The following is a 25198-nucleotide window of genomic DNA, read 5'->3' on the forward strand; positions in this document are numbered from 1 at the left end:
ACTAGGTGTGTTTATATTTGAAAGCTGTATACACATTACTGGATAGGTAGTGTTAGCTATATTAATAAAAGCGTAATATGCTAATTAGACCGGACAACCGGCCGGACGACTTTCCGGACGAAGCTAGGGCTGCGGCCATGGGATCGAGGAAGCTGCCGCGGCTGCGAGGGAGGGATCCGGGTGGCCGCCGCGGCTGCGAAGGCCTGTTCTTGCACGAACTTCGTGCACCACGCCTCACGTTAATTTAATTTTCACTTCGAATCAGTTGCTAAGCAACTGGGACGAAATCGGCAAGGCTAATGCGGTTCTGGCGCGAGTTCGGTAACATCTCATATTTACGGAGACGGCTGGTTGTAAACACGCTTAGTCCGATGGGCTGCTCTGTTTACCAATACGTTACGTGCATTATAAGGACAAGCAGGCAAGGGGGCGCTGATGGGAACACTGAGACTGGACAGTGGTGTCGTGTCCTGCGATGGCAACGGCCGCATTCCCATTAGTGCCTCAGGCCCGCGGTGCTTTGGGGTCAGGCTCCTCATGAGAGACGACATTCCCAGTGTTTGGCTTGTTGTTTCTAACGTCTGGGTGACTCTGCAGCCACCAGCCCGTTGTGCTGGCGTTGCTTCTCTGCAGGGCCGTGTGCAGGGTCACACGTGCCCAGGGGGTCCCGGCGGGAAGGGCGCCACGGTGCGCTGAGGCCGAGGGACAGGACGCGACTGTCCCAGATCAAGTCCAGATAGTTTCCTCTCTGCTCCCCGAGGACCATCTCGTACTCCTCCCTGTGCCCGGGGACTCGCTGCCCGGGGCCTCCCTGTGCCGTAAGAGGCCTCCACGCCAGCAGGTCCCCCCGTAAGCTTCGCTCGTATCTTTACCCGTGGTCGGTGGAGGAGAGTGGGGCTCGCGATGGAGTGGACACGCAGCGGGGTTATGCGCCCTCTCACTTGCCCAATAGAAGCTGGGGGGCGCAGTGAGAGCCCCGGGTTTGACCTGAGACCCAGCTCTGCCCCTCGCCGGCCTCGGTTTCCTCCCCTGTAACCTCCCGTGGAGGCGCTGGGAACTGAAGGTCAGCGGGGAGTTGGTCGGGCCTGTGCTCTGTCGTTGACACCCAGGCGCAGTGGAACCGCCTTCCGTGCGTCACGGGGGTGGGTTTCCCGGGCCGGGGCGCGCCTCCCTCGGTGACCGTCTCGTTGTCCGTTCCCTCCTAGACTGCCTGTTCCGGCTCTGCCCCATGAACCGCTACTCGGCGCAGAAGCAGTTCTGGAAGGCGGCCAAGCCCGGCGCCAACAGCACCACGGACGCCGTGCTGCTCAACAAGCTGCACGTACGTACCACGCGGCGGGCGGGACGGGCGGGCGGGACCGTGTGCCACAGCTCGGCGGCCCGCGCTCTTTGGTGAAGGGGGAGGGGCTGACCCTGAGGACAGCTGGGTCCTGGTCGCCAGCGTCCATGTTCCAGGCCCTCAGGGAGCGAGCCATCAGGGTGGCACACGCAGTGGCCCCGCTGCACCTCACTGCAGTCCTGGCATCACGCCTGCGGGTTCCCGCTGTTCCCTCAGGGTCTCTGGGGGCCTCCCTGTGCTGGGCCTCCCTGTGCTGGGCCTCCCTGTGCCGGGGCCTCCCTGTCCCGGGGCCTCCCTGTGCCGGGGCCTCCCTGTCCCGGGGCCTCCCTGTGCCCGGGGCCTCCCTGTGCCGGGGCCTCCCTGTCCCGGGGCCTCCCTGTGCCCGGGGCCTCCCTGTTCCCGGGGCCTCCCTGTGCCCGGGGCCTCCCTGTGCTGGACCTCCCTGTGCTGGGCCTCCCTGTGCCCGGGGCCTCCCTGTGCTGGACCTCCCTGTGCTGGGCCTCCCTGTGCTGGGCCTCCCTGTGCCCGGGGCCTCCCTGTGCCCGGGGCCTCCCTGTGCCGGGCCTCCCTGTGCCCGGGGACTCGCTGTGCCGGGGCCTCCCTGTGCCCGGGGCCTCCCTGTGCTGGGCCTCCCTGTGCCCGGGGCCTCCCTGTGCTGGGCCTCCCTGTGCCCGGGGCCTCCCTGTGCCCGGGGCCTCCCTGTGCCAGGCCTCCCTGTGCCCGGGGACTCGCTGCCTGGCCGCACAGGCCTCTGTGCTCCATGTCGGGCTCCGAGCACCACAGGCCCAGCATCGCCCGGTCTTTACGCTTTGTCCCGCCTGGAGCTTTGTCCCGCCTGGAGCTTTGTCCCGCCTGGAGCTTTGTCCCGCCTGGAGCTTTGTCCCGCCTGGAGCTTTGTCCCGCCTGGAGCTTTGTCCCGCCTGGAGCTTTGTCCCGCCTGGAGCTTTGTCCCGCCTGGAGCTTTGTCCTGCCTGGAGCTTTGTCCCGCCTGGAGCTTTGTCCTGCCTGGAACGTGCTTCGGGCTGAGGCCGGGCCGCCTTCTCCTTCGAGTCTCAGTTCCTGTCTTGTTTTCCGCGCGGACTCTCCCGCCTCCCGCCCGGGGATGCCCTGGGGGCCTCCTGCAGCGCGGCGCCCTGCCTACGTCCTTCTCCCTCCTTTACAAATGCTGGCGACGCGTTCACTGCGAGTTAAAACACGCTCCACCAGCTCAGCGTGGCTCGGGCGGGGCTGCTTCCCGCCATTTGCCCGTGACCTGTGACGTCTCATCGGCGGCTCCTCCCAGGCTCCTTCCCTCGAGTGACCTGGGAAAAACTGCACAGTCGCTAAAATGCAATGGCAAAGGCGACCAGGAACTTGGAACTCCTTCTTAACAAAAAAAAAAAAAAAAAAAAAAAAAAAGCCAGCCTTCTTCTTTATGCTGTCTGGGCGCTAGGAGAAGCTTGGGAGGAAACTGACTCAGGGTTCTGGATGCGACTTCAGGTCGTGGTGTCGGGCTGTGGGGTCCCTGCTTTCCTGCTCAGTGGCACTCTCCTCTGGCGTCTGCCTCCGTGCGGTCACTCCAGCGCGGCACTTGCCTTTGGGGAGGAAGGCCGGTCTCCAGGGGGCTTCCCTGTTTATGTTGGTCAGCCACCGTGCAGGACCCCAGTCAGAGGTCAGATTGTTTCAGATGAATGCCATTTAAGGACTTCGCTGTCTAGACCCCTTGACTTCCTTCCCACTGGGGCATGCGGCCTGCCAACAGCCGTCGAAGGAGAATGACATCTAGTGGCCGGCACCGTGCGTGTCGGTCCCGCCTGCATCACGGTCGCAGAGGCCCGAGCTCAGTGTCATGTTACACAGCAGGGCCCGTTGACCTTGAGGAAGGTCCCCGCACGGAGACCTTTCTGGAGTCACTGAATACTGGTTTCTCTGCTTCTGCAGCAGAACAACAGGTGACTGATGGAGTTGACCTTGGCATTGCTCAGGGAACACGGTGACGTCCGTGGTGGATTGATGGGGGTAGAGACCGCAGTGTAGAGTGTGATGTCTTTCTTAGAAACTCAAAACAGCCCTCAGCCAGTCAGGTGAGGGGCAGGACCAACACATCCGCCTGTGTGTGATTTAAAAAAAAATGTTTTTATTGATTTGAAAGAGAGAGGAAGGGAGAGAAAGAGAGAGAGAGAGAGAGAAACATAGATGAAAGAGAAACATAGATCGGCTGCCTCCTGCACGCCTCCTACTGGGGATTGACCCTGAAACCCGGGCATGTGCCCTGACCGGGAATCGAACCATGACCTCCTGCTTCATAGGTTGACGTTCAACCACTGAGCCACGCCAGCCGGGCAACATGCATGTGATTTCAATTAGCCAGGCCCCAGGGCGGAGGGCAGAACTCAGGATTCTGACAGTTTGGGCCATTCAGGAAAAGAAAAAAAAAAGGTTATGGCCTTGGGCACCTGCCCAGGTATCTTCTTAGGAAATGGAACTGCTCTGTCCACGTTGGACCCATTGAAACACTTGGTGATGGACGTGGCCAGTTATCCTTCAGAGAGAGAGAGCACCAGGGGTGGCCCCTCCTTAGAAACCTGGCGTGGCACCGAAACCGGTGTGGCTCAGTGGATAGAGCGTCGGCCTGCGGACTGAAGGGTCCCGGGTTCGATTCCGGTCAAGGGCATGTACCTTGGTTGTGGGCACATCCCCAGTGGGAGGTGTGCAGGAGGCAGCTGAACGATGTTTCTAGCTCTCTATCCCTCTCCCTTCCTCTCTGTGAAATATCAATAAAATATATTAAAAAAAAAAAAAAAAAACCTGGCGTGGGATTCACCGAGCCAGATCTGGTCCTTTCCACGGGCGGCAGCAGCCTCGATCCGTGGGTCCGGGTATAGTTCGTACCATATTTCCTTTGGACCTACCTTTTGCCCAGGGGCGGGCAAACTTTTTGACTCGAGGGCCACAATGGGTTCCTAAACTGGACCGGAGGGCCGGAACAAAAGCATGAATGGAGTGTTTGTGTGAACTAATATAAATTCAAAGTAAAGGAGCGGAGGGGAGAGCAAGAGAACCGGATAGAACAGCCGGATCCGGCCCACGGGCCGTAGTTTGCCCACGGCTGCTTTTGCCTCACCTGTTGGACCTAAATGTCCGGTGTCCGGTGGATATTTTTGTCTGAAAGCCCAGTTTGACAGAGCTATTTGCCCATTGGACTTCCTAAAACAGGGCGGGGGGGAAGGGGTAGGGTGGGCGGGGCGGGGGGGGGGTGACTCGAATTTGGTTTTGTGGAGCAAGTTTTCTAAGGATTGATGCGTGAGCTCAGATGAACACAGACAGCATTTGTGTAAAAGGCGAAAAGGATTGGGAGTTTTCTCCTGAAACGGAGAGAGCTGGTGGGCAAAGCGAGTTCTTAGAATGTCCGGGAGCTTCAGGCAGCGGCGGCTGTGTGGAGGCTCGGGCATCGGTAAACCTTCCGGCCGTTTCCGATGTGACAGCCGATGTTCTAAGAGAACTCTGTAGCCGTTCACCCTCCTATCGGTTGTACCATCTGGTCCGATGGTACCTCTGGTTTGTCTTTGCACAGACGCCCTCAGTCGTTGCTGTGTTTAGTGCGTCTTCGACACAGAAATTACGGCAGCTGGAGGGCTCGTTGGCATTTGTCTCAGCTGTGCTGGGGACTGTCGAGTTGGCACTTTAATACGTAGTCTCAACGTGGGCGGGAACGTAACGTGTTAGATTAGTGACTCTCAAACAGGCCACTGGCAGTTCCTGAGTGCCAGGGGACTCGGTGAGCACGGCCCCTCGCCACGCCCTTCCCCCATTTACGCCCAGGAAGCAGCGCCTTAGGGTTCTCCAGGGGCGAGTCCTTTCAGGGTGATGTTTGCAGCAGAGGAAAACTATATCGTTTGTTGGACATTAAAAAAAATTTTTTTTTAATTGACTTCAGAGAGGTAAGGAGAGGGAGGGAGAGAGAAGCTTCAGTGATGGGAGAGAATCAGTGATTGGCTGCCTCCTGCACGCCCCCTCCTGGGGGTTGAGCTCGCAACCTGGGCATGTGCCCTGAATCGAACCGTGACCTGGTTCCTAGGTCCGTGCTCAACCCCTGAGCCACGCCGGCCGGGCTGCACATGCTTTTATTTTTTTACCGAATCTGTTCGTTTTCTCCCCTTTGACGTTTCTCCTTGCATTTCCCGTTTCTATGCGCTGAGAACTGCTGAGCTGAGGAACCAGTGACTTTCTACAAAGCCTGAGCCCTCCTCCCCATGGGTTCAGTCCCGGCTCCTGTTTGGAGAGCCACCCGCAGGGCCGTGGGTCCTGGAGAGCTCTCTTGGGGTGCAGCTCCGCAGAAAACGGGGCGGGGGTCGGGGAGTGAAGGAGGGTGTGGGTGGAGGGTTGCTGAGGCTGACTGTGTGCAGGGCAGTTTGAGCACCAGGGCACGCTGCGTCCGCACGGGGCCATTCCCGGGTGAGCCTTGGGCCCCGAAGGGTCTGTCCTTCTGTCACTGGGGACAGCAGGCTGGCTACTCATTCCCGAGACAGAGGGAGGCCTCTGACTAGCCCGCGCGCAGTTCTCAGCCGGTTAGGGAAATCGGAGCTTCCAGAACCGTCCTGCGGGCGGTTCTCAGTGGGGTAGGATGCTCCCCGCAGCTGATTCTCCTCAAAGGACCTGCCTCCCCACACACACCTGCGTCAGGTGGAGGCGGGGGTCGGAAGCGGCTGAAAGGTTCCTCAGCAGCCACCCTGTCCCCTCCTGACTCCCCACTGAGCACCTCTGAGCGTGAGCGACCCGGGTGTAGGAAAGGGCTGACGCGTGTTGAAGGCCGACTGTGTGTCTGCAGTGCTTCTTCTCGAACCTTCAAACAGCCCTGAGCGGCTGCGGCGCCCCCATTTGGTGGATGAGAATACTGAGCAGGCTTGGGGAGGTCACGTGACCTGGCCGAGGTGAAAGGTGGTCTGTGGGGAGCTGGGAGCCAGTGCGGGGGTGGGGGGGCCTGGAAATGCACCTGGAGCGTCTCACCCTGAGTAAAGGGGAACCCGAGGAGGAGCCGCCGGGGTCTCCCCGAAGCACAGGAGTGGGCGCCTGGTTCCCCATCCGTCGGATTGGCCGCCGGATCCCGTCTCTGTGGTTTTGCCCGTTTGGGTTTGGGAGACGGATCGGAATGACGGGCCCCCATTGCCTGGGAGGAGCCGAGGCCGGGAGCGTGGTTCTGAAATGCTAGCAGGATACGGGTGAAGGCAGGAAAGGTGGCTGCTCAGGTTGGTGGCCCTGGGAGACTGTTCTGGAAGCTCCGTTCAACTCGACCGGTTTCCCTAACCTGCTGAATTTGTGCTAGTAATCTCTCTCCCAGCCTCGCGTGTGGCAGGATAAATCTGGACTTAACCCAAATGTGCCGTGGGGATTATTTCTGCTACTTAATAGATGTGCGACTTTAAAAAAGGAACTTCTTAAGCAAAATTTCAAATATACACACGAGTAGAGGAAACAGTAGAACAAATCCCTTTTAATACCCATCACCCAACCACCTATGCCACGTTTTCATCTCTCTAGTCTGCTTCTTCTTTTTTTAAATTGGGACACGGATCCTCCCCTCGAGGGGGTCCCGTGAAGACGGAATACATGATCATTAGTGTCCAGTGATAATAGCTAGTGCTCGTGAGTGCTGCAGGGAAGGCACAGATTCCGGGGGGCGGGGGAGGAGCTTCTGTTTTACCCTCATTTTACAAAAGGGGAGCGGAGGCTCCGACCTGCTCAGTAACACGGTCCAGGTCACAAAACCAGAGCCAGCATTGAAACGCAGCTTTATTTCAGTGCAGAGCTTTCAAAAAGGACCTTTACAGACCAGAAAAGGGTTTTGCCAATGCCCTTTTCCCCCCTCCCCTCCTTTCTTTAAAGGTACATAAGCTCAAGAAAATAAAAACACATCAGCCTATGAGCTGAGCGGAGCCTACGCTAACCCGCCCGTGAACCCCTTAAAGAGAAAGATGCGCCTTTGAAAAGCCGCAAAGGCCAGGAGAGCGGCGGCCGAGCGGGTGCCAGGCCTTGCCCGCGGCTCAGCCGCTGGGGAGCAGGGGATCTGCCTGTGTCTGCGGTTCTCGGGCGGACCGGCGATGCTGGCCCTGTGTCCCGGCGGAGAAACGGCCCCGGCTGCCTCTGTGACCCGTCTCCCTTCTCCCCCACAGCACGCGGCCGACCTGGAGAAGAAGCAGAACGAGACAGAGAACAGGAAGCTGCTGGGGACCGTCATCCAGTACGGCAACGTGATCCAGGTGGGTCGGCCGCCCTCCCCGGGCTCCGGGCACAGCGGTGCCTGCGCAGGCCTGCACGTCCGGGGCTGGACTTGGCGTTGAGGGGGTCCTCCCTCGGCGGAGCACCCACGTCTCCCCGTGGCTGGTCGGGTGAGGTCCGCCCAGGGCCCCGTGGGAACTCCCACCTGCTGCCGCTGCGGCCTGTGTGCCTCGGGGTGCTTGAAAGTGCTGATTTGGTGAGATTGGCTTCCTGTGACTCTCTCTCTTGGTTTGAGACCTGGTCCCAGAGGCGCGGGAACAATGCTGTGCCTCCCGGGCGCATTTGCGGGCCGGCCTCCTGTCCTGCCTTGGGGGGAGGTTTACCTGTTCATCTCCTGCACCTTTAGGTCTTGCAGGGGATGAAGCCCAGCCTGGGAAGCAGCACCTGGGTGGGGGGGTGGGAGGGGGAGGAGAAAGGGTGCTGGCATCCGGGCCTCTCCTGGCAGGAGCAAGAGTGAGGAGGTGGAGTCAGCTGTGGCCTCCCGCCCGTGCAGCGGCCACTGGCCCCACAGAGGGTCAGCGTAGGGACCAGTGTTTGGAACTGCACCCACGGGGTTGTCTTGCTTCATCAGTTCCCTTTTCGGAAGGTGTCGCTCCTTGAGTGACGTGAGCGTGAGCTTCCCTGGTTGCAGAGGCGTCCTTCCCGCTCACACCTGCTCCGTGTTGAAGCGGGCGCTGCTATTAGGGCTGTGACATGTTGAAAGCAGCTTCCAAATTCTGTTTGAGGGTCAGGTCTGGCCAGTCCCCCCTGCCTCCCCTCCAGGTTTATCCAATGAGAGTGGAGGCGGGCCAGGGGGGCTCAGTGCGGGGCCGGCTTTATTTCTGGGCCGGGCCAGGCCTTGGAGCGCTGAGCTGGCTCCCCGGGTCAGATGGGAGGACGTGGCCTGAACCGAAGACGAGCGAGGCCGCAGGGGCTGGGGACGTAAGCCCTTAATGAAGTGCATCCCAGATGTTCCCACTGACTGACATGAGATTCGGGGCAAGAAATCTCGAAATGCCTCAGTTTGCTGCCTGGCAAACTGGGAATAATGGCCTCTGCCTCCCAGGGTCATTGGGAAGAACCGTTGTAGAAGAAGCTCTGAACGCACATCGGCTAATATTCCTCCTTTATTCGTAGCCTTGGGACCACCTATAGGTGATGTCCGTTTATAAACCACGGAGTCAGCACCTGGACAGGTGGGGGGGGTGGTCAGGGGCCACCCACCAGGTAACAGTGAGGCCCAGGAGGGCGTGGCCGCCTCCTTGTCCGTCATGGCCAGGGGATGGCAGGGACCTGCACCCCCGCAATCCGGCAGATTTGTGGACCAAGGCGGACTGTTCTAGAAACTGCCTGATGACGAATGAAAGGGGGTCTGGGCAGTTGGCAGCAGAGGCCCAGGCCGGCCTGACCATGCCTCCGGGTTGGGCAGTCCGCCTCCTCCCTTCCCTCTGCTCGCAGCCCATCGGAACGCCGCGGCCAGCGCTTCCGGTCTAGACCTGCTAGGAGATAGGTTATTCTAGTCTTCGGCTTTCCTCTCCCCTCATGTACTCATTTCTCAAGAAGCAAGTGCTCAGAAATTCCAGGTGGACATCTGTAGCAGCCACGTGCTTCCAAACGAGGGGACTGGCCCCTGATGGGGTCGCCTGTTCATTGCTCAGCCATGTCCTTCCTCCGCTCCCCTTGGTATTGGGGGCTCAGACTGCGGCTCCTGGGCTCCCAGGCTCAGGGCCACGCCCCTGCCGCTCGCCCCGGGCGGGTGCTGCCCGCAGGGTGGTGGCCTTGCTGAGCACGTCCAACCTTGCCCAGGGCTCTGCTGGGAACAGCGCCATATTTCTTCTGGCTCCACTTCGTCTCCTTTGCTCTTCCCGCTTCTCCTAAGCGTTCCCGCCTCACAGCGAGTGGGGTGGAGGGTGTTGGATCCATATCTTATGTGCCGGGAGGAGCGGCAGAGAGTCAGAGGCTTGCCGACACCCACCTTGTTCCCCGGCGGGTTTCAGCTCCTGCATCTGAAAAGCAACAAGTACCTGACTGTGAACAAGAGGCTCCCGGCCCTGCTGGAGAAGAACGCCATGCGAGTGACGCTGGACGAGGCGGGGAATGAGGGCTCCTGGTTCTACATCCAGCCCTTCTACAAGCTGCGGTCCATCGGGGACAGTGTAAGTGCAGGTCCCAGCCCGGGGCTGTGGTCCATCCATGGGGACAGTGTGAGTGTGTGTCCCAGCCCGGGGCTGCAGTCCATCCATCGGGGACAGTGTGAGTGTGTGTCCCAGCCCGGGGCTGTGGTCCATCCATGGGGACAGTGTGAGTGCAGGTCCCATCCCGGGGCTGCAGTCCATCCATGGGGACAGTGTGAGTGTGTGTCCCAGCCCGGGGCTGCAGTCCATCCATCGGGGACAGTGTAAGTGCAGGTCCCAGCCCGGGGCTGCGGTCCATCCATGGGGACAGTGTGAGTGTGTGTCCCAGCCCATGGCTGCAGTCCATCCATGGGGACAGTGTGAGTGCAGGTCCCAGCCCGGGGCTGTGGTCCATCCATGGGGACAGTGTGAGTGTGTGTCCCAGCCCGGGCCTGTGGTCCATCCATAGGGACAGTGTAAGTGCAGGTCCCGGTCCGGGGCTGCGGTCATTCCATGGGGACAGTGTGAGTGTGTGTCCCAGCCCGGGGCTGTGGTCCATCCATGGGGACAGTGTGAGTGTGTGTCCCAGCCCGGGCCTGTGGTCCATCCATGGGGACAGTGTGAGTGTGTGTCCCAGCCCGGGGCTGCGGTCCATCCATGGGGACAGTGTGAGTGCAGGTCCCAGCCCGGGGCTGCGGTCCATCCATCAGGGACAGTGTGAGTGCAGGTCCTAGCCTGTGGCTGCAGTCCATCCATGGGGACAGTGTGAGTGTGTGTCCCAGCCCGGGGCTGCGGTCCATCCATGGGGACAGTGTAAGTGCAGGTCCCGGCCCGGGGCTGCGGTCATTCCATGGGGACAGTGTGAGTGTGTGTCCCAGCCCGGGGCTGCGGTCCATCCATGGGGACAGTGTGAGTGCAGGTCCCAGCCTGGGGCTGTGGTCCATCCATGGGGACAGTGTGAGTGTGTGTCCCAGCCCGGGGCTGCGGTCCATCCATGGGGACAGTGTGAGTGTGTGTCCCAGCCCGGGGCTGTGGTCCATCCATGGGGACAGTGTGAGTGCAGGTCCCAGCCCGGGGCTGCGGTCATTCCATGGGGACAGTGTGAGTGTGTGTCCCAGCCCGGGGCTGTGGTCCATCCATGGGGACAGTGTGAGTGTGTGTCCCAGCCCGGGGCTGCGGTCCATCCATCCCACCAGCACGGTGCGTTTTGAGGGTCTTCACTTGTTTTGAACAGTTTGGTGGTGATACTCCTCAGTGTATCAGCTGAAAATAGATGAGCTTTACACCCTAAGAACCCATCATGTCCAACACCTTCCCCCTCCGATCATAGAAGACGGGTGCTTGGCTCTGAATTCATTCTCGGCGAGGCCGTAGCTTCCCCGTCCTTGAGACCCACCTGCGGGGCGGGGCCTCTGCGGGGAAGGCAGGGGGGCGGGAACCGCGATCCTCGCAGAACTGTGTGTTTCCCTTCCTGGGCCGTGAGATTACTTAGTGGCCTGTGGCTGTGATCACTTAGTGGCCCATGGCTGTGATCACTTAGTGGCCTGTGGCTGTGATCACTTAGTGGCCTGTGGCTGTGATCACTTAGTGGCCCGTGGCTGTGATCACTTAGTGGCCCGGGGCTGTGATCACTTAGTGGCCTGTGGCTGTGATCACTTAGTGGCCTGTGGCTGTGATCACTTAGTGGCCCGGGGCTGTGATCACTTAGTGGCCTGTGGCTGTGATCACTTAGTGGCCCGGGGCTGTGATCACTTAGTGGCCTGTGGCTGTGATCACTTAGTGGCCTGTGGCTGTGATCACTTAGTGGCCCGGGGCTGTGATCACTTAGTGGCCCGGGGCTGTGATCACTTAGTGGCCTGTGGCTGTGATCACTTAGTGGCCCGGGGCTGTGATCACTTAATGGCCCGGGGCTGCGGTTTTAGGAAGTGGGATAGAATGGGAAGGCCCAGGCTGTGTCTCGTGTGATGAGAATAAGCACTGGTTGGGGGCACCTGTTGTCCCAGGTAAGTCTAGGTGTCTGTCGACATCAGTGCACATGGACACACACGCAACATGCACCTAATGCGTGTGCCGGTCTTCATGGAAACGTGCTTCTCCGTGTGGCTTGCACTCAGAAGAGCATGGGCGTCACGGCTCTCGACACAGGATGACGGCCCTGCTCTTTCAGAGACAGGCCTTCTGCTGAGGCCCCCCCGCCCCCCAATGCGGTGGCGCTGACACGTAGCTCTGGGGCCGCGGGAAAGGGGCGTTGGCACTCGGCGGGGGCGTCCGTGCTGGTCTCGCCGTTGCTCGGGGACCGGGCAGGGGTTGTGGAGCTCCCAGCGCGGCCTGCCCTGCGAAGGGTTCGGCTGTGCCAGCCGGGACGTGCCACCTCCGGGGGCGGGCTGAGGACGCCCCTGCCTCTGCCTTCTCCACCCCCCCACCCCCCCCCCCCGCGCTCCCAACCGGTTTTGTGAAAAGCTGTCCCCGTGCTTTCTCTCCCAGGTGGTCATAGGCGACAAGGTCGTGCTGAACCCGGTCAATGCGGGCCAGCCCCTGCACGCCAGCAGCCACCAGCTGGTGGACAACCCCGGCTGCAACGAGGTAAGGAGGGAGACCGCGGTACGGCCTGCGGGGGGCGGGGGGGGGAGGAGGGGGGCGCCTGGGAGCAGGCCCGGGGCCACAGCGTGTCTGTGCTGACAGCAGTGACGTGGGGCACCTGTGGAAACCGAGGCCCGGGTCAGGGCCGCCCCAGAGGCTGTGCCGGGCTGCACAGTGGGTGGGGGTGGGGCCGATGGTCACCCCTGGGCACAGTGAACAGAGCTTTATGTCACTGGGGACCGGTTCCCCGGGGATTAAGCCATCGACGGGACCCCCTTACTGAATTTGCTGGCCAAAGGGGCACCGTTTTCTAGTTCATCTTCTTAAAGAGAGAGCCCTTCGCTGATTTCTCAGGGGGATGCGCTGCGCCGCCAGCAGCCCCGTGGGGCGATGCTTGCTTCTGGCTGCGCATCTCCTTAGCCTCCTCCTAGTGGGCAGGTACGGGACCCAGGACAGGGACGACGATGACATAAATCGTTGTTTAATGCCTGAGGACACAGCTCTCGAGGCAGATGTGGGTTCGAGTCCCAAGTCTGCCCCCAGCTCTGTGGCTGCGGGTCCATCACCCGGGCTCCCGTGCCTCCGTGTTCCTGTCTCTGAAATGGGTGCAGCGGTCACTCCTGTGTTGAGGGCGTGGCGGGGGCCTGGATGTTCTCGTGGGTGTTCCCTGCGCCTGCAGAGCCGTGGTGTGCCACCTGCAGAGCCGTGGTGTGCCACCTGCAGAGCCGTGGTGTGCCACCTGCAGAGCCGTGGTGTGCCGACAGCGCCGGCGCTAATGTTCCGTGTCACTGGCATCTCGGTGTAGACGCCGACGCTGCCTTACCTGGTAGGCCGTCCCCTTGGAACGCGCCTGTTTCCTGGGCCTTTCCCTCTGGCGGCAGAAGAGGCCGGAGACGAGGGGGGCTGTGGCTCCCGGGGGGCAGGAGCCTGGCGCCCGCGGTCCCGTGGAGCGGACACCGGGATTGGTTCACGCGGGCCCTGGCCTGCCTGCCGCTCCTGCCGCACAGCCTGCAATCTTAGGGCGCCGGCCCTCAGGGCAGGGGCTGAGAGGGGCGTGAACAGGGAGCTGCTTCTCTTCCAGGTCAATTCCGTCAACTGCAACACCAGCTGGAAGGTCGTGCTGTTCATGAAGTGGAGCGACAACAAGGAGGACATACTCAAGGGGGTGAGCATCAGGGCACACGGGGGTGGGGGGGAGCGTGAGAGCACACGGGGGGAGTGTGAGGGTACACGGCGGGGAGCGTGAGGGCACACGGGGGGAGTGAGGGCACACGGGGTGAGTGTGAGGACACACTGGGTGAGTGTGAGGACACACGGGGGGAGTGAGGGCACACGGGGGGTGAGTGTGAGGGCACGGGGGGGGGGAGTGTGAGGGCACATGGGGGGTGAGTGTGAGGGCGCACGGGGGGGAGTGTGAGGGCGCACGGGGGGGGGAGTGAGGGCGCACGGGGGGGGTGAGTGTGAGGGCACACGGGGGGTGAGTGTGAGGGCGCACGGGGGGGGGGAGTGTGAGGGCGCACGGGGGGGAGTGTGAGGGCATGGGGGGGGGAGTGTGAGGGCACATGGGGGGTGAGTGTGAGGGCGCACGGGGGGGGGGAGTGTGAGGGTGCACGGGGAGGGGGAGTGAGGGCGCACGGGGGGTGAGTGTGAGGGCGCACGGGGGGGAGTGTGAGGGCGCACGGGGGGGGGGGGAGTGAGGGTACGGGGTGAGTGTGAGGACACACGGGTGGGGGGAGTGAGGACACGCCGAGGGGGCGGTGAGGCTGGGCGGCCGGACCTCCTGGCACAGTTGGTTCTGGTGAAGGTCACGCTCCCTCCCGGCGTGCTGCTGCAGGGCGACGTGGTGAGGCTGTTCCACGCGGAGCAGGAGAAGTTCCTCACCTGCGACGAGCACCGGAAGCAGCAGCACGTCTTCCTGCGGACCACCGGCCGGCAGTCGGCCACGTCGGCCACCAGCTCCAAAGCCCTGTGGGAGGTGGAGGTGAGGGGGGTGGGCGGGGGACAGGTTGTGGGGTGGGGACAGCTTGTCCTAGAGCTCGTGGTGGGAGGCCAGGTGTACCGCAGCCTGTGCTGAGGGCCGGGTCAGGCCCACAGGAAGGTGGGCCTGTGGTGTCTGCACTGAGCGCCAGGCGTGTGCCTGAATCGCTGCTCTGACTTCGCGGTATCCGAGCAGCTCCCCGCGCCGAGGGGCCTGGGGGACGTGGCACTCGGAGTCCCCCGTCGTTCTTGGCCTGTGGGGTCTCGCCTGACACGGACGCAGCTTGGTATCCAGCCAACGATGCAAGGAGACTTCGGAGATTTCTGGAGCTTTTTGTCCTGGTCGCTCTGTATCCTCCCCCCCCCCCACCTCGCCCCCCTCCCCAATCCCAGCCGCCTCTATCTCCCTAACTCTAATCAACCCCCTCGACTCAGTGGGCCAGCGCCCTGCTTGGGTCTCCATCCGAGCGGCCCTTCTGGAGGGAGCCGGACAGGGGGAGACCTCCTTCCCGTTCTCGGAGAGCACAGCTGTGCGGGCCCGTGTCCAGCAGGGGCCCGTCCGCTCACGCCTTCCATCCTGGTTTCTAGTTGTCCGTGGCGAGGCCAGAGGTTCTGTGCAGCGTCTTACTGTTTATGGTGCCAGCTGCCCGTGCCGGTGGTCCCGTCGTGACCAGAAGTTGAAGTTCTGTTTACTTTATGTTTTTATTATTTATTTTTTAAATGTGTTTTATTGATTTTTTACAGAGAGGAAGGGAGAGGGATAGAGAGTTAGAAACATCGATGAGAGAAACATCCATCAGCTGCCTCCCGCACACCTCCCACTGGGGATGTGCCCACAACCAAGGTACATGCCCTTGACCGGAATCGAACCTGGGACTCATCAGTCTGCAGGCCAACGCTCTATCCACTGAGCCAAACCGGTTAGGGCTATTATTTTTTTAAATCCTCACCGGAGGATCTTTTTCCATTGATTCTTAGAGAGAGTGGACAGGAGGGAGCAGGGGGGAGAGAGAGAGAGAGAAACATCGATGAGAGAGAGACACATTGATTGGTTGCCTCCCGAAGGCGCCCCAACCAGGGCCAGGGATCGAACCTGCAACCCGAGACCCTTCCGTGAGTGGGCTGATGCTCCAGCCACTGAGCAACACCGGCCAGGGTTGAAGTTCCGTTCGTTTTTAAGGCCAACGGGCCCCGGCGCTGAGCGCAGGCCTGGGTGGTGTGGTGTTTGAGCACGCGGTTCCATGGATCAACTGCCTTCACAAAATCCCCTTACGTTTCTCATGCCTCCCGCGGGTGAATGTCAGCACCTTAGCTTCTCAGCTTTACGATGCTGACGCAGGTCCTCAGAACCACTGACTTCTTGACTGCAGCCGCGCCCGTGGCCGGGAGACGCGGTGTCCCGGGAGACGCGGTGTCCGGGGAGAAGCGGTGTCCGGGGAGATGCGGTGTCTGGGTAGACGTGGTGTCCGGGGAGACGCGGTGTCCGGGGAGAAGCGGTGTCCGGGGAGACGCGGTGTCCCGGGAGATGTATAGCCAGCGTTTCCGTGTATCTGGGCGTGTTGGCCGGTCAATGTGTCGGCTGGACTGTGATTTGTGTGCGATGCCCTGGCCTGGCTGACCCTTCTCGCACCCTGACCACCTCCCCCTCTTCCAGGTGGTGCAGCACGACCCGTGTCGGGGAGGCGCCGGCTACTGGAACAGCCTCTTCCGCTTCAAGCACCTGGCCACCGGGCATTACTTGGCAGCGGAGGTGAGTGGCAGCCCGGGGCTTCCTCCTTCCAGGCGGACGCAGCCCTTCCTCCCGCACCCCGGGCAGGTCGTGCAGACACCTTGCTCCTCGTCCTGCTCCTGTTTCCCTCGGCCTCCTTTCCCTGCGTCGCGGTGGTGACACACCTAGGACTTCACACCGATTTCCACCAAGATGTGGGGAGAACGTGAGCCCGGAGGCCGTGCCGTCCTGGGGGCGTGACGGACGGCGTGGTGCCTGCGGCGATAATGCTGCGTTGGCTATTTGACAGCTGCCAGCAGAGTAGATTAAAGAAAAAAAGAAAAAGAAAGCTAGTCTGGGTGTAGGACTGTTGTTCCGTTTTGCTCATTCACACTGCTCTCCCCACATCTCCCCCCGCCCCCTCCTCCCCGCCCCTGCTCCTGACGGGAATGACCGAGGCACGTTGTCGTGACGCACGGCACGGGGAGCCGGCAGCACTGAGACACGGTTGGCTCCGTGAGCGCCTGGTTCTCGGGGCGTTCGTGGCGTAGACAGGACCTCATCTCCTACTTAAGAGAAGCTGACGTCAGAGAAGTGGCGGGGAAGGGTTTGAAGAAAGGCAGCTCAGTGTCCGAGGGCAGGCGTTTACCTCCCCATTTTCGTGCTGCGTTAAGGAGCCTGCCCTCCTCCCGGGCGACCCATGTCGAGTTTCGCTCTGATCTGCCCACCAGTCAGGATGCATGTTCGACTCAGGTCCCAGGCGTACGTCAGACGACACCCCGCTGCCCGGGGCCGGCGGAGGGGCTGCTCAGAGATTCTCGGGGAGCCTGGCCCACGGCTCACCGGGGAAGCCCGAATCGCAGGCACCCCGCCCCCTGGGACCCCGACAGGCGCACGCACTGGTGGCTTTGAAATACGCGAGCGCTGAGGGTCAGACTAAATTAACACGGAGCCTCCGCGTCGCTCACCCGGCTCGGCCAAGGTCGACGGGGCTCCCGTGCCCTCCGAGGCCGCAGACGCTTTATTTCTCAGTGAAGTGAGCAGGCTGGTCCGTGACTGGACCAGCTTGTCTGTCGGTGTCCCGGGCTTCTCACGGCTGTTCTGCTAGCGAGTTTGTGCTCCGCGGTCCATGCCCGAGTGCCGGCCGTCGGTGGCGGGAGGTCGTCCGTGCGTGTTGTGCACCTGTGGCGTGGCGTGCACCTGTGGCGTGTCCTGCACCTGTGGCGTGGCGTGCACCTGTGGCGTGGCGTGCTCCTGTGGCGTGGCGTGCACCTGTGACGTGTCGTTGTGGCATGCTGGTTTCGTGAACAGAGGGAAGGGACGCGTCCTCAGCTCCTGAGCGATGCCCGCAGGCCTTGGCGTCTCCCACGAGTGGGGCCGAGCCCGTGAGAAACCGGCGGGTGTTTTAATTTCCCGATGATTCTTTCCCATCAGGTAGACCCTGACTTTGAGGAAGAATGCCTGGAGTTTCAGCCCCCAGTAAGTATGGGCGAGGCCGCGTGTCCTGCCCCCACTGAAGGAACTGCCACTACGGTCGCCGGGTGCTGGGGACGGGGACGCGGACGCCTCCGGCTGCCAACAAGGAGGGTCTTGTCTGTGCTTCCCCTGAGGGCAGTCATGCCTCCTGTGTCCTGATTGGTTCACGAGACTGTCCGTCACGATGCTCTTGGTGGGCTTCCTCAGAGGGTGTCCACTCTGAGTCGGGAAGGTTCCGACGGCTCTGGGAAGATCCTAGGCTGGAGAGGTGACGGCCCCTGCGGAAGGCGGCCTTTTACAAACAAACGTCCTGTTGCTGTTGACCTTGACCTGTCCCTCATTCAGCATTTCCAAGGAGTGCGTGGGCTGGGTGGGCGGCGTCACTTACTCTGTGGCGTTAAACCCGCCGTCTGAGCCGACGCCCCTTGTCCCGCCACGGTTCCTGCTCCTGCAGAGTCAGGAGTGGACGTTAGGACGTGGGTAGGAATCGCGATGCCGGCTGGATCTTTCTCTGGAGGCGGTTTTGCCCGTGGGTCCTGACGTGCATTCCTGGTCTTTGTGCTGCCATCGAGGGGGCAGCGTACGGTCCCCGGAGGTTACTGGGTGTCGCGCAGTGAGGTCTGATGTGCAGGTGAACCTGGAGTCTGTGACAGAGAGCAAGGCGGTGACAGAGTGTTTAGGTAGACGCTGTGTGCTGTGTGACTCGGGACCAGCTGCTTTCCCTCTCTGAGCCTCCACTCCCTCGTCTGCAGCTGTGCGAGCGCCCTCGCCGTAAGGTCCAGGTGCGGGCTGTGCAGGTGGAGGGCCTCAGGGAGCTCTCAGGAAGCGGCCGCTTTGTAAGTTACAGGATCGTTCGCATCTCGGCGGCGCGCCTGTCCTCCGGTCCCGCTGGGTGGCTCGGCCCGTGCGAGGCGTGAGGGCGGCCCTCACGGTCTGCGTGTGGCCGATGAGGACGCAGGCAGCGGTCCTGGCGGTCCCGGCTCGTCTCGGGTCCTCCCAGAGTGCAGGCCTCTCCCCTCTGCCTGGCTCCCCAGGTGGCGGCAGGCCGGGTGCAGACCTGGGACGCTGCTCCGGGGGGTCTGGCTGCTGCGTGGGCGGGGCCCCCAGGTGGCGGGGTGCGGGCTGTGGGGCTCGCTCTGCACCGTGTGGCGGGCAGGCGTTGGCGTTGGCAGGTCCGGCACCCTCCCCGCGCTCGGGGCTTGGAAACGGGTGGTCACGGCGGGAGAGGAAGCCTGGCGTTCTGCTCCCCGGCCCCGTGTTTTCCTCACACTGGCCTCAGGCCTGTGCTTTGCCTGGGACCTGCCTCTGCTCTGTCACTTGCTCTCGACCTTCTACATGCGGGGCCACGGGCTGGGTGCCGGGGGAGAAAAAGGACCACCGAGGCTGGCCAGCCTCTGAGGGCCTTCTGCAGTGTGCCTGTCCGCCCACTAGGGGGCGAGCACCGACCGCATCCGGAGAAGGCGGCTGCCCCCAGCCTGTCCCCAGACACAGGGACGCTGGCCCATCTCTGAAGGGCCCTGTGGGCCTGTAGCGCTGCCCGAGACTTACACCAGAATCGGGTGGGTCTCCCGGGGAAGTGGCGCGGGAACTCTGCGGGCGCCGCAGCTGCAGCTGATTCAGAGTCCTTTCTCCTGAAGGGAGCGCAGCTTGGGGCGGTGCGGGGTCTCCCTCTCCCATGACTCTCAGGTTCCTGCGGGTGGAATCGCGAGTCCTGGGTTTGTTCTGGGGACCCACGCGGCATTAGCGACTGGAGAGAAGGAGGACCCAGAGGTCCGGGTGCAGAGGCAGCATTTTTTCCTTTCTTGCAGACAGAAGTGGGGGCTGCAGATGCGCTGAGACGGTGGACTGTGGCCCGCAGTCCCCGCATCAGGCCCAGGGGGGTGTCTCCCAGGCTCTCCTCTGCCCTAGACCCCCCTCCCCCTCCACCCCAAGGAGAGGAGCAGGTGTCCACCGGAGCAAAGGCGCTTGGGACGGCCATGCTCCCAGTCGGTGCAGGCACAGTGGTCCCCCTGCGAGGACGCCATAACCGTTACAGACAAACCCACGCAGCTCAGGCGCCCAGAGCGACCTCGCGCAGCCTCTTGCCGGGGGCGCAGGGCGGGCACCTTCTGAGGCAGTGGGCTCTGTGTCTAGCTTCTCGGGGGCTTTCGTCATCGGCCATCGGCCTTCACTGGCCGTTTTCTTCCGTCCCGGCCAGACCCCAACGGAGCCAGAGGCCCTCCCCACTTCGTCGTGGGTGGTCCTCCGTGATTGACAGCAAGCGACCGTTCTTTCCAGGGTTCGCCTGAGCCTCGGGTGTTGGTCTTGGCCTCCCTGGGATCACGACTCACCAACACTCAGGCCCGGGTTTCTTTTTTTAAAATATACTTTTATTGGTTCAGAGCAGGGGTGGGCAAACTTTTTGACTCGAGGGCCACAATGGGTTCTTAAACTGGACCGTAGGGCCGGAACAAAAGCATGGATGGAGTGTTTGTGTGAACTAATATAAATTCAAAGTAAAGGAGCAGAGGGGAGAGCAAGAGAACCGGATAGAACAACCGGATCCGGCCCGCGGGCCGTAGTTTGCCCACGGCTGGTTCAGAGGGTAAGGGAGGTGGAGGGAGAGAGAAACATGCATGATGAGAGAGAATCACGGATCGGCTGCCTCCTGCACGCCCCCCACTGGGTTGGAGCCCGCAACCCGGGCCTGTGCCCTGACTGGGAATCGAACCGTGACCTCCTGGTTCCTAGACCGATGCTCAACCCCTGAGCCACGCCGGCCGGGCAGGGTCCAGGTGTCTTTACTTCATTTTCCCTCCTGTCTCTGCGAGGCGGTCTCACCGTGGTTCCCACCACGGCCTGTCACCCAGCCCCCGGGACGCGTTTCCCAAGCTGCCGCTCTGCCGGCTGCTGGTGCCGGATCGGCCTGCGCGGTCTGGGCCCCGCGGCGCTCTGCCCTCGGACAGGACGGCCGTGACCCCGTGGTCGAAACATCTCCCCAGAAGGGAGAGCGAGGCTGTTCTCCGCGTGGATGTCGGCGCCCGTCTCGTGTGACAGCCGTGACGCCGTTGCCTTTCCTGCCGTGGTCACGCGCGCCTGGCTGCTCCCCTCCTGGGGCCCGGGCGCTGCTGTGAGCGGGGGTCCGCACGCGGCGCCCTGACCCCAGGCCTCTCCTCCTCAGGCGGACCCCGACCAGGACGCCTCCCGCAGCAGGCTGCGCAACGCCCAGGAGAAGATGGTGTACTCGCTGGTGTCCGTGCCCGAGGGCAACGACATCTCCTCCATCTTTGAGCTGGACCCCACCACCCTCCGCGGAGGCGACAGCCTGGTGCCCAGGTATGGCTCCCGGGGGCTGCCCCGCGGCCAGGGCCGTCCCTGTGGCCCGGCGGTGCCTTGGAGTCTTTCTGGAAGGTTCCGTACAGCGGCTGGTAGAGGACTGCTCCCACTGTCCATTGAAGTGGCAGCTGCGTTATTTTTTTTATTTATTTTTGCTCGTCATTTGCGCGTTCTTGGGGGTCGGACAAGAAGTGCTGTGTTTAGGCGGACAGGCCAGACCGGACAGTCACGTGCCTCGGTCTCTCCTGTCCTCTCTTCCTCCCCCCAAAGCCGAGAGGTCTCCTGGCGAACTGGATAAAACATTTAAAGAAATCCTAAGAGGGGGAGTGTTTGAAGTTCGCGGAGGGCCAAGTAAATTCTGCTTAGCAGTCAGACGGGTCTTCTGTGGCCACCTGACTGAGTTGAGCTCAGTGCTGTTGTGTCAGAGGCGTGCAGGGCGGGGAGGCGGGGGTCGGGGGTAACGGGGTAAATGTGACGAAGCTCGTGCATGAGGGGGGGCAGCGTCTTCTGTGTCCTAGGGTTCATGCCGCAGGAGCCCCGGGGACAGGTGCTCCGTTCGCCCTTTGAAAGGTGGAGAAACGGAGGCGCAGGGAGTGTAAGCGGCTCCCACAGGCGGCGCGTCCCCTCGGAGCCCCGCGTCTCATGTTTGGGCCGAATAGGGGTGCCCGGGCCACGGGCTCCGCGCCGCGCTGCTGTCTGGTCATTTCGATAGACTGTGCTCTCGGCCGGGGCTGCGGAGAGCCTCACTGTCCCTGCCCCACGCCCTCCTCCCCCCAGGAACTCCTACGTGCGGCTCCGCCACCTGTGCACCAACACCTGGGTCCACAGCACCAACATCCCCATCGACAAGGAGGAGGAAAAGCCTGTGATGCTGAAGGTAAGGCCACAGCCCCCCAAGCCCTGCTCCCTGCTCCCCCTCCAGCTGCCGGGGCTCCCCAGGGAGGAAGGGGCTGGAGTTCTGCTGCTCCGGCAAGAGCGCGGTCACGGGCAGCCTGGAGCGCGGTCACGGGCAGCCGGGAGCGCGGTCATGGGCAGCCGGGAGCGCGGTCACGGGCAGCCGAGAGCGCGGTCACGGGCAGCCTGGAGCGCGGTCACGGGCAGCCTGGAGCGCGGTCACGGGCAGCCGGGAGCGCGGTCACGGGCAGCCGGGAGCGCGGTCATGGGCAGCCGGGAGCGCGGTCATGGGCAGCCGGGAGCGCGGTCACGGGCAGCCTGGAGCGCAGTCACGGGCAGCCTGGAGCGCGGTCATGGGCAGCCGGGAGCGCGGTCACGGGCAGCCTGGAGCGCGGTCACGGGCAGCCTGGAGCGCGGTCATGGGCAGCCGGGAGCGCGGTCACGGGCACACGAGAATGTGGTCACGGGCAGCCTGGAGCGCGGTCACGGGCAGCCTGGAGGGCGGTCACGGGCAGCCTGGAACGTGGTCACAGGCAGCCTGGAACGTGGTCACGGGCAGCCTGGAGCGTGGTCACGGGCAGCCTGGAGCGCGGTCACGGGCACACGAGAGCACAGTCACGGGCAGCCTGGAGCGTGGTCACGGGCACACGAGAGCGCAGTCACGGGCAGCCGGGAGCGCGGTCACGGGCAGCCGGGAGCGCGGTCACGGGCAGCCTGGAGGGCGGTCACGGGCAGCCTGGAGCGCGGTCACGGGCAGCCTGGAACGCGGTCACGGGCAGCCTGGAGCGCGGTCACGGGCAGCCTGGAGCGCGGTCACGGGCAGCCTGGAGGGCGGTCACGGGCAGCCTGGAGGGCGGTCACGGGCAGCCTGGAGCGCGGTCACGGGCAGCCTGGAGGGCGGTCACGGGCAGCCTGGAGGGCGGTCACGGGCAGCCTGGAGCGCGGTCACGGGCAGCCGGGAGCGCGGTCACGGGCAGCCGGGAGCGCGGTCACGGGCAGCCTGGAGGGCGGTCACGGGCAGCCTGGAGCGCGGTCACGGGCAGCCTGGAGCGCGGTCACGGGCAGCCTGGAGCGCGGTCACGGGCACACGAGAGTGTTGTCACGGGCAGCCTGGAGCGCGGTCACGGGCAGCCTGGAGCGCGGTCACGGGCAGCCTGGAGTGTGATGACGGCGCTCTCTGAGGGGCCGGCTGGAGCGAGCCCCGGGCTTCTGAACTAACCAGGAGCTTTCCTTCCCTCCCACGGGCTCTGCCCTGAGGTCGAGCGTTTGTCGGGTCTCACGTCTGTCTGGACGGTGCTCGGGGGAAGGTTTGCTTGTGCCTTGAGGCACATCAGATCCCGCTGGCTCTCCCAGCCTTGCTTATTTCTTTATTCCTGTGAACTTCACTATTTAGGTTTATTTCTAGAAAGGTCTCCCGTCCTCTTTACCGTCTCTCCCTGAAGCCCACCTCTCCCTCTGGGCCTTTTCCAGAACCACAGAGAAGAAATGCACAAACATGGGGGTTTTCTGGTTAAAACCGGAAGGCTCCCCGCATCATTTTTGGGGGGAGTTCTTGGCATGTTTCTTGTACTTTTATGAACATCTTGGGGATGTAGAAAAGTTGGGGGAGGGGTGCCGTGCCCAACCCTGTGACACCGTGACCCGGAGCCAAGAATGAGCGTCTTGCCCATTTGCTTTTCCCGTGACCTGATAACCCGTGTTGGATCCCGGTCTCCCGTGCTCCCTGCAGCACATGAAGCTGCCAGCGAGGGGGGCCTCTTCCCTGCCTCCCTGGCCCCTGAGCACCCGTCTCCAGGGGTAACAATGTAGCCACCTGGGATCCTTTGTTCGGATATTTTCCCGTCCAGCTGGTGGGTCTGCCGGGCAGCTCCCAGCTTTGGGGGTTGCCCGGTGTCCCGTGAGCGCGGTGTGTGATGTCGCCACGGAGACGTCCATGTGTTGCAGATCGGCACCTCTCCCGTGAAGGAGGACAAGGAGGCGTTCGCCATTGTGCCCGTTTCCCCGGCCGAGGTCCGGGACCTGGACTTCGCCAACGACGCCAGCAAGGTGCTGGGCTCCATCGCGGGGAAGCTGGAGAAAGGCACCATCACGCAGAACGAGAGGAGGTGAGGGCTCCCACGGGCAGGCGCGCCCCCCGCGGCCTCCCGGGCCCTCGCAGGTCCCTCGGGGGAGAGAGCATGTGAACGTGGCGTGTGAGAGCAGCAGGTCTGAGCTTTGTGGGCGAATCAGCCTGTGGTTTTCAAGAAATCGTCTCCTTTGAATTCATTCTCTCTCTCTTTCGTTTAAATATTTTTATTGGTTTCAGAGCGGAAGGGGGAGGGAGAGAGAGAGAAACACCAGTGATGAGAGAGAATCGTGGATCAGCTGCCTCCTGCACACCCCACACTGGGGATGGAGCCCGCACCCCGGGCCTGTGCCCTGACTGGGAATTGAGCCAGTGACCTCCTGGTTCATAGGTCGATGCTCAACCCCTGAGCCACACCAGCCAGGTGCATTCTCTCTTTTTTAAAAAATACTTTATTGATTTTTTTTACAGAGAGAAAGGGAGAGGGATAGAGAGATAGAAACATCAATGAGAGAGAAACATCTATCAGCTGCCTCCTGCACACCTCCTACTGGGGATGTGCCCACAACCAAGGTACATGCCCTTGACCAGAATCGAACCTGGGACCCCTCAGTCTGCAGGCCAACGCTCTATCCACTGAGCCAAACCGGTTAGGCCAGTGGTCGGCAAACTCATTAGTCCACAGAGCCAAATACCAACAGCACAACGGTTGAAATTTCTTTTGAGAGCCACATTTTTTAAACTTAAACTTCTTCTAACGCCACTTCTTCAAAATAGTCTCGCCCAGGCCATGGTATTTTGTGGAAGAGCCACACTCAAGGGGCCAAAGAGCCGCATGTGGCTCGCAAGCCGCTGTTTGCCGACCACTGGGTTAGGGCATGATCCTCTGTCTTTGTCTCTGGCGCCACCTCAGGAAACGTCAGGGCTTGAGGTTCCTCCGAGGTAGTTTGATGGCTCGTAGTCTGTGAAGCTGGCAATCCTTCCGTGGACACGCCTGTGTCATCTCTGTGTCACTCTGGCCAGTGACTGGCCTCGTGGTCAGTCCCGAGGTCCCTGGGAGGGGGGTCTGTGTCTGGGCAGTGATCCTCAGGCCTGGACCTCACGGCAGTGCCCACCGGTTTGCTGACCATCGAGCCCCTCCCCCGGCTGACAGCCCCGCTGCCCCCCAGGTCGGTGACCAAGCTGCTCGAGGACTTGGTGTACTTCGTCACCGGGGGGACCAACTCCGGTCAGGACGTGCTGGAGGTGGTCTTCTCCAAGCCCAACCGCGAGCGGCAGAAGCTGATGCGGGAGCAGAACATCCTCAAGCAGGTGGGTGGCCCGTGGCCCGTGGGGCTGGCGCTGCGAGAAGTCCGTGGGGTCGCTGATCTGGGAGGGAGGGACAAAGGTGGCTCTACCTGGGAAGTTCGGTCAACACTGATGTGAGAGGGACCGAGACGTCCAGTCCGCTGCCTCGTGCAGGGCTGGGGATCGGCCTGGAGCCCAGGTACGTGCCC

General features: G+C 62.3%; 1 protein-coding gene across 8 annotated transcripts in view; it reads left to right on the forward strand.

Moving 5' to 3' along the window:
• ITPR1 (inositol 1,4,5-trisphosphate receptor type 1) overlaps positions 1-25198 on the forward strand; it is a 189111-nt gene that overhangs the window by 67984 nt on the left and 95929 nt on the right. For 5 of the 8 annotated variants that reach the window (XM_080674777.1, XM_080674779.1, XM_080674778.1 and 2 more), the window contains exons 5-16: positions 1206-1321; positions 7489-7575; positions 9571-9729; positions 12172-12270; positions 13349-13432; positions 14102-14248; positions 15899-15994; positions 17387-17431; positions 20589-20743; positions 21521-21620; positions 23582-23742; positions 24872-25013. In XM_080674777.1, the coding sequence (XP_080530903.1) occupies positions 1206-1321; positions 7489-7575; positions 9571-9729; positions 12172-12270; positions 13349-13432; positions 14102-14248; positions 15899-15994; positions 17387-17431; positions 20589-20743; positions 21521-21620; positions 23582-23742; positions 24872-25013 (1391 nt within the window). The remainder of the gene's footprint in view (positions 1-1205; positions 1322-7488; positions 7576-9570; positions 9730-12171; positions 12271-13348; positions 13433-14101; positions 14249-15898; positions 15995-17386; positions 17432-20588; positions 20744-21520; positions 21621-23581; positions 23743-24871; positions 25014-25198) is intronic. The other 3 variants (XM_080674783.1, XM_080674784.1, XM_080674781.1) reach the window with 1 other exon arrangement.

This window comes from Plecotus auritus (genome assembly GCF_963455305.1).
Source record: "Plecotus auritus genome assembly, chromosome: 6".
Classification (NCBI taxonomy): domain Eukaryota; kingdom Metazoa; phylum Chordata; class Mammalia; order Chiroptera; family Vespertilionidae; genus Plecotus; species Plecotus auritus.